Here is an 8864-nt window from a genome sequence, read left to right as displayed (position 1 = left end):
CACACACACACACACAAACACACACAAACACACACACACATACATATATATATATATATATAGAGAGAGAGAGAGAGAAATATATAAGTATATATTCATTTGATGACACAAGGTATCGCCTAGTTAACCAATCTCACTCACTCACCGTATCAATTATCAATTCACAATCAAAAGATAATCCTGTGCTAAACTCGAAAGGCCAATTAGAATCTGTCTGATCAATCATGATTTTTATCTTTGCCGAGGATGTTCACCACTTTTTAATGTACTCCACTCAATTTGCCGCGATGTTTTATTAAATCTGTTAGTATCCTGTCAATCCGAGTACGACACAACAAAGTCAGTTGACAATCTTACAAAGTTTATTTACATGAATTGTAATTGCACAGTGTAGTAAGGATTTCAAGCCGAGAAGTCATGCACGCAGTGTCAGTCATCTTGAGCTCTTCCTCCCTGCAAAAGGAGAACGTAATATTTCATAACAATCTATATGGCATTACATACCAAATTAACCGAGTAAAGGTATGGTACATATACATTAAATTACACGGTTGTACATATATGTACTGCATTGTGGCAAAATTTGTTTTCATGTCATGTTAATGGTATGAATAACACCTACCCGGTAAGACCCATATCTCTGGCTGCCGGAATGGGATCCCCACTGGTTCCATCGGTGACCTGCAAATAGTCATATGCCTTATTATTCCATATGTTCCATGTGACCAGAAGTGAAAAGGGGACACAATTGGATATTAATAGCACTTGTATTACTTCTCGCTGTATTCCCCTTTGTAAAACCAGGCATCTGGTCATAGCTACATGACATTTACGTACTGTATAATAGAAATGTTATTATGTAGTGTTACAACATTAATATTACTCATAGTATTATCAAATTATTATACATTGTGTAAATTGAGGTACCTTGTTGATAACGGTCTTGATGTCCGGGGTAGGTGTTTAAGTGCTCAGGGTAGGAAGGTAGGTGTAGAGGATAGGCAGGGTAGTCACGTGACGGGTAGGTTTGTCTGAAGCTCTGGTAGCCATTGACATGGGACGGCACTGATCGTCTGTATCCTGTTCAAATGAATGCATTTATTATGTTATCGTTCATATCGGAGAGACAAACGGTATACGCTATTGATGTTGCAATTATGTATAAACCTACAGGTGCGGTGAAATGGGGTTTAACGTCGCGTCCCAGATTATTGCACTTATCTAGCGACGTGCATGCACGTGTTTTGTGTGTGTGGCTGCTTGTACTAGTCCGGACTGATGCCGATTTATAATGCTAGCTCACTGAGATACCATACCGCAGTTTAACATGAATACCCCACTCATACACAGTATACTGACTCCGAGCCGACCAGTCCTTGTTTTAGCCCCTCAATGCCGAGTGCCAGACAAGGTAACAACAAGTACCATCTTTTAACGTCTTTTGGTATGACGCGGCCGGGGCTCGAACCCCGGACCTTCCGCTCATTGAGCGGACGCTCTACCACTAGACCACGTATGAACCTACTTCTATAATGTCCCTGAGAGCGTCCTCCCCACACATCTGGAAGTAACACAAGACGTTCATGTATACAATCTAATCTGATAATATATAAGACGTTATGAGTGAGTGAGTGAGTTGGGTTTAACGCCACTTTTAACAGTATTCCAGTTATATCACGGCGTGTCAGCTTAATGTGGGAGGAAAGCCCCGATTATGTTTCTAGGTTTGTCAGCACCATACCCGTGCTCGTGGGTTTCACCGAAGTGGTAAACGTCTGAGACCTGCATCACTTTGGGCTTTCCTCCCACATTAAGCTGACATGCCGCGATATAACTGTAATATTGTTAAAAGCGGCGTTAAACCAAACTCACTCACTCACCCCACGATTATGGTATCAACTATGATGAATTCCCTCATTTTCTGAGCATACCTTAAAACTATTCTGGTTCATTGTAAAAAAATAGTGATATAATGATTGCGTCCAGGTTAGTAGTATTTTGAATGATTGCAATAAGGTTAAGTATTGCTTAACTTACCAGTAGGATACCTGTCTGGGTAATAGTTGCTGGGGTAGTTGTTAGGGACGTACTGATTCCTGTATTGCACATCCGTGTACAGCCCGTGGGGTGGATATCGGTTGTAAACAGCACCGGAACATACCAGAACGAATGCGCAAATCAGAGCAAGCGACAAGATAGACACCATGGTTGAGATTCTGAAAGAATAACCCATTTCTGTGAAATGTCGAATAACAATTGACTCAAACACACATTGTTGACAAGTGTAATATACTACTCAAAAGAAGTTAATGGTCAACTGATTCTTTCATATTACTATAGTTAATCTCTCATGTCATGACAGATTAACTTTACCATTATGAAAGAATCGGATGATCCTTAACCTCTTTTGAGTAGTATATGTAATTTCGTGTTAAACGTATTAATTGAATCTGAATGAAGCGCAGACCGGGTTGTTAACGACATGAAACATGGCCATCATTTTACGAAAAGAAACCCAGAGTTTGCTCACTGAGAGGTTAACTGAAGGACTTACTCATGTAGGGGCACCTACAAGAATAGTTATAGGTAGGCGAATGGTGATATATACTACATGTGAATTTTAAGTTGAAGAGTGAGAATATACTACTTATTGTTTTAAGTCTCAACATAGAATAATTATTTGCTGGCGTAATGGGACTGAGCATACAAAGGCACAAATTCGATAGGGTAGATGTGTTTTGATTAACATTACCCTTCAGTTTCTATATTCTATGAAGAAAATAATATGAAAATTAAAGTATTTACCGAATATCCAGGTATGAGTCTGACACCGGGGATGTAGATCTGATGTGAGATAGTAACGAATCAATGGTTCTTATGTAGAAGTGAATAGACCCATGAGGAATCGTTTGACGCATGGAAATGACCATTTCCTTTTGACCTACACAACTCACTACAAGCTACAGCCAATAAACGGCCCTGACTCGTTGGTCACCTCGCGTCTGACGGACATGTGAAAACAATGAATCTGCATGTCGTTTATCCGTCAAGGAATATAATCATATGTTATTGTAGTGAGAGCCTTTACATCAGCCTAAATATTATCATTTGTTTTGGTTAATTTTGTTTTCATGGTTGATATTAAAAGTAATGTTTTCATTTTTATTTTCTTACAACTTACCACTATGCTTGTTAACCCTTCAACTACTTCTGCTTATGTTCGTCCTTAGATGCGAACGGATAGATACTTGTGAAAGTTTAGTGACTGTTATTGAAACTTCGTTCTAAACCTTTAAAATGAAAATATAATAGTTCTATATCCTAACCAAAAAAACAAACAAACTTTTTACAAGTACATATGCAACTGTCAACCGCTATTGCACTTTCAACAAGTTATGTTGCATTAATAGTTGTTCTTCCTGTTACCGATGGAATGTTTTCTATTGTTACTTTCTATAATAAAACTTCTCCAATTGCTGTTTTCAATTTTACTGTTTCAGATCTAGGAAGATTTTTCTATAACTGAAACACAACAACACGTAACTTAGTTATGTAGTTGTATCAAACATACTGGCGACAAGTAGCCATACTATAAAATCTTTTCGAAACCATACAACAGACTTCCCAGGATGGTACAGAAAGATCTCATATCCTAACTGTATGAGGGGCGGCGGGGTAGCCTAGTGGTTAAAGCGTTCGCCCGTCACGGAGAAGACCCGGGTTCGATTCCCGACATGGGTACACCATTTCTGGTGTCCCCCGCCGTGATATTGCTGGAATATTGCTAAAAGCGGCGTGAAACCATACTCACTCACTCACTAAATGTATGAAAGAGATGATCATAGATTGCTCTCATCTTGTCAATGGAATTCCTGTACTTTTTTAACAATTCGTTTTGGAACTCATTATGAGTGTAGTAATACTATTGGTAGCAACAGTAATATTTATGTGATATAGTCATCACAAGTGGAAATTCATATTGATGTTTATGAAATAAATTATAAGTATGTTTTGCACTTAATAATGAACTGAATAGGCACTAAGCCTTACCATTTCTTCTTTGACGATTGTTTTATTATTACAGCTACTGCTACGACTAATGTATTTGTTGCTATACTGCAAACACGATTGTAATAATATAGCACATACAATATGTCATGTTTTGCGAATCCGTATACGTACATGTAGTTTATTTCGTCTGGCACTACATGCACGTAATTGACATCATGTACTGTATTAAGAAAACCACAATGTCATAACACTTGGGTTATCTTGGTACTCTTCCTTCAACCGTGACGTCATGAGAACATATCATCAAAGGCTTTATACATTCATTTATCAACACTTGTCAAATCCCTTGACTTCCTTATGATAAAATGGAAGACAACGATATATCGTTCTGAAATTCAACTTCATTGTGAAATATGACATAATATTGTTGATGAAGAGATTTCAGCGTATGTTGATTGTAAACACTACAATACCAGTCCTGGTCCCATACAACCAACAAATATCTCTATGTGACTTCGGACTAATCGGATATAGAATAGGGGAAGTCGTTTGACCCTGATATTCAAGAATCGTACATAGAATATGGGGAGTAATTTAAGCCTGATACTCAAGAATCGGATATAGAATAGGGGTAGTAATTTGAGTCTGATATCAAAGAATTGGATATAGAATAGGGGAAATAGTTTGAGCCCGATGCTCAAGAATTGGATGGAGGACACAGGGATTATTCTGAAAATAAAGTATAGGTTAAGAAAAGTATAGTGATTTAAGAGAGGCACCTGGAGTTTTTCCAAGTAAAGTTAGATATAAAACTGCAATTAAATTTCTGGTACTAAAACATCTGACACACAATATTGGGGATTGTTCTTAACCTGACATTTCAGAATAGAAAATGAGGAAGAGGGGTTGAAAACCTTTATAATGCAATATATGTTTGAACTTTCCTGGAATCATTTTAATTCATAACGAAGTGAGTCAAGTGTGCCAAGTAGGAATTTAGGTTAGTTTTGAGCCTGGCTGGGGGAGTCATGTGAGCCTTTGCCCATATGACTGTAGAGTCAAATTTAGGGGGAGTCATTACAGCCTACCACACCGGCATCGTACAATTCCAGGACGTCATGTCAGTCAATGCACTCCTTATTATTATTACAAGAGATAAGGAGAAACTGGGAAATCTACCTACATTACAAACTTTTATTGACAAAAACATATTGACGATTAAGGCACAATTGCTGTCTATTAAATGAAGATCTATTCATATGCAGTCTGTAAAATGATCCTTCTAGTTCTACCACTTGAAAAGTTACCATATTATTTTGAATGTTGCAATTATGACACCATGCGATGAATTTCTTTGAGACATTATAAAGAGACATTAGTTTCAGAAGTACTTTTTTTATTGATCTTGATTTTTTTAATCGGGATTAATCTCTTTCACATGAAGAACCAGTACCTTTTTAAAGCTGTTGTCATCCTCAACAGACTCCGAAAGGGTGCTGGAATGTTGGCAAACAAGAACACTGACAAAGACGAAATAAAAAGTATAAGTAACCAACAATATCAGAATTAATCTTCAATACATCTTTTTCTTTTCCTTGTTTTCTTTTCATCTTGCAATTTAATGGTCTGGACTTTCTGGAGTAGTTTGTGTTGGGTGAGCATTTGACATTTGCATTTTTTGTTTGTTCGTCTCGTGACGATATGGCTGAAATATTGCCGATGTGACTTTAAACTTTAACTCACTGTTTTAACTTCTCACTTTACTTTATTACACTATGCATTGGAATAGAGCAAGCTGTTTTCCTTTACATGGCTACATATGAACACATATGCATCTTCATTTAATGTACTGCAATTGTGCCTTAAGAAACAGTACTATATATTTTATAAACGTTTGTAAAGTAGGGAGTGGATTTCCAGTTTCACGTTATCTCCTATTATGAATGAACGTTTTGACTGACATGACCTATTGGGGTTGTCATACGCCGACGCTTGCATTGAGGGGGGGTTTAAGGAAAACAACTTGTCTCTCTATCAACAATAGTTTATTTAAGTTCAGAATGAGACATCCTTCCGTCATTCTATTGCAGTTTATCTCAAGGAGGTACACACTTTGACACGTGTCCGTGGATGAATGAAGCATTTAATTATATGCTGTCCTTGACGTCACAGCGACAGGACGAGCGCCAACATAGTGACATGGTGGTTGTTTTTTTTACATAATTACAGTTGAAAGTACATATGTAGACACTTACATGTACGTCATAAGTTATTTCATCAATATTTATACTGGCGCTCGTGATGACTACTGTAAAAGTTTTATATTTATTTATTGTTATTTTTCAAGATGACAATTAATTTCCTATCTACATTAAATCAATCAAGAAAAACGTGATATCCTTAGTGTTGTGACACAAGTGTCTACGATACAGAACACGAAGCCCATTGCATATTAACGTGAAGTTGTATAGTAACAGCATAACCTACAAGATGTGTTCCGTGAATTACCAATACACTGGATTTCAGTGCCAGTAGCAGTAGCAGTAGCAGTAGCGACAGAAACAGAAACAGTAGGAGTAGCAGTCGTTGCAGTGATCGCAGTAGCAGTAGTGACAGACACAGGAAGAGTAGGAGTAGCAGTCGTTGCAGTGATCACGGTAGCAGTAGCGACAGAAACAGAAGCAGTAGGAGTAGCAGTCGTTGCAGTGATCACAGTAGCAGTAGAACACATGTAAAAACAATGACAATAAGGAATAGAAATGTGCAAGTCTTATACGCTTACAATGATTAACACTCATGGTCAATAATGAAAATGTAATACACGATCAGCCTAATTTATCACTTGCATAAACACAAACAATCGAAAATAACATACCCTTGGTTACTCCGATAAAAAGCACTTATCAATTTGTTTACGGTAGTGGTTTAAAATGGGTTTTTATATGTTCCAACTATCCAAGACGTTTGATAAAAGCAAATATCAAATGTGTCAAAATGTGCATACAGTAATAATGCCCTTCGTAATAATAGAACAAGTAGAAGCATTAGTCATAGCAACAACGTGTACTGACAACGAGAAACAGCAGGAGCAATATTATAATGGCATTAGCAATGGAAAGTGGTTCATGTAGTAGTAGCAGCAGCAGTAGGAGGAGTAGCAACAGTAGTAGTAGTAGCAGCAGTAGTAGTAGATTGACCAATAAGTTATCAGTTCATGCTAGGAACTGTAGTGGCAGTAGTAGTAGTAGTAGTAGTAGTAGTAGTAGTAGTAGTAGTAGTAGTAGTAGTAGTAGTAGAAGTAGTAGTAGTAGTAGTAGTAGTAGTAGTAGTTGATTGGTTGGTTGTTTAACGCCGCACTCAGCATTATTCCAGCTATATGACGGCGGTCTGTAAATGATCGAGTTTGGACCAGACAATCCAGTGATTAATATCATAAGCATCGATCCATGCAACTGAGATCGATGACGTGCATCAACCGAGTCAGCGAGCCTGACCACCCGATCCCGTTAGACGCCTCTTACGACAAGCACTGTCGTCTTTTACAGAAAGCATGGGTTGCTGAAGACCTATTCTAACCCGGATCTTCACGGGTCAGTTGTAGTCGTCGTCGTCGTCGTTGTCGTAGTAGTAGTAGTAGTAGTAGTAGTAGTAGTAGTAGTAGTAGTAGTAGTAGTAGTACTAATAATAGTAGTAGTAGTAGTAGTAATAATAATAGTAGTAGTAGTAGTAATAATAATAATAGTAGTAGTAGTAGTAGTAGTAGTGCTGTTTCTGCTACTACGACCACTACACCAACAGTTCCAAGGATAAACTGATGACCTATGACAGAAATGTATCGAAATGAGGTAAGGCTCACAGCAACGTGACCATTATTTTGACAAGGATGATTGGTGATTATATTAATTATAACAAAACTAGAAACATAAACACAAATGTTGTCAGTCACCTTGTGCAATAAAAATAGACATATTCTAAGAGTCATTGTTTTGACAGATGCTCAAAATGGCTTGAAGGTGACACTGGGTCATAACCGTGACGGATGAATGGCTTACACAATTCCGGATCCTTGCCACCACATGTCTGTCAGCTGTGGTGTTACCGACGAGTCACAGCCGTTTATTGGCTGTAGCTTGTGACGAAGTAGAAATATAGTGATCAGGAAATGCTAATTTTCATACGTCAAACGCTGTTTCATAAGTCTGTTGTACTTCTATATAAGGCCCAGTCTCTCACATCAGAGCAACATCAACGGTTCAGGCGCACATCTGCTGTTCAGGTAAAACAATATGTTTCTATCTACACACTAGAATGAACTTTGTAAAGTATAGCATCACGCCATGGCGAGCCCTCTTATAACAGGGACATTACGGTAGCTTATATTACTCACTGAATGGTAAAGACGTGCTTGTCGTGTCGTAGACCCTGGCCCGGTACCCTATCTGGGTTCAGTGTACGAAGCTCGTTTTGGTGTTCCCTATTGGGATACTATTATTTCTCATGGAAATAGCATTACATACATATATGATGTAATACTACCTTTAACATATTAATAGGCAATGTTCAGTCCATACAATAGGTTCTCTTTGTGTCTAAGGGGTGGTCGGGTAGCCTAGTGGTTAAAGCGTTCGCTCGACACGCCGAAGACTCGGGTTCGATTCCCGACATGGGCACAATGTGTGAAGCCCATTTCTGGTGTCCCCTCGCCGTGAAACTGCTGGAATATCGATAAAAGTGGCGTTAAACCATACTAACTCACTCACTCACTCACCCGTATCAAATTTACGTGTACATGTATTACGTCATTTTACAGATATTATTTTTAAGAAATATGTTATTCTTTCAGAATCTCAACC

At 38.1% G+C, this 8864-nt stretch overlaps 1 protein-coding gene across 1 annotated transcript; it reads right to left on the bottom strand.

The window, feature by feature from the left end:
- Positions 1-429: 429 nt before the first annotated feature.
- Positions 430-2206, bottom strand: LOC139454813 (uncharacterized). The gene is made up of 5 exons (XM_071236438.1): positions 2038-2206; positions 1526-1561; positions 928-1080; positions 623-681; positions 430-453 (listed from the first exon to the last, which is right to left on the bottom strand). The coding sequence occupies exons 1-5, from the start codon at positions 2204-2206 to the stop codon at positions 430-432; spliced, it is 441 nt and encodes a 146-aa protein (XP_071092539.1).
- Between the last annotated feature and the right edge of the window lie 6658 nt (positions 2207-8864).

Source organism: Haliotis cracherodii, unplaced genomic scaffold (genome assembly GCF_022045235.1).
Source record: "Haliotis cracherodii isolate W230 unplaced genomic scaffold, xgHalCrac1.p SCAF_11, whole genome shotgun sequence".
NCBI classification, from domain to species: domain Eukaryota; kingdom Metazoa; phylum Mollusca; class Gastropoda; order Lepetellida; family Haliotidae; genus Haliotis; species Haliotis cracherodii.
Note: the sequence above shows the minus strand (reverse complement) of the source record. Positions and strands in the feature narration are given on the sequence as shown.

Bases quoted from the DNA above. Each gene is read 5' to 3' on its own strand.
- LOC139454813 (XM_071236438.1), bottom strand. From the start codon at position 2,206: ATGGTGTCTATCTTGTCGCTTGCTCTGATTTGCGCATTCGTTCTGGTA. The intron at 1,562-2,037 runs GTAAGTTAAGCA...TGTTACTTCCAG, and splicing joins CCCAGACAGGTATCCTACTG to ATGTGTGGGGAGGACGCTCT. The intron at 682-927 runs GTACCTCAATTT...GACTATTTGCAG, and splicing joins TCAAGACCGTTATCAACAAG to GTCACCGATGGAACCAGTGG.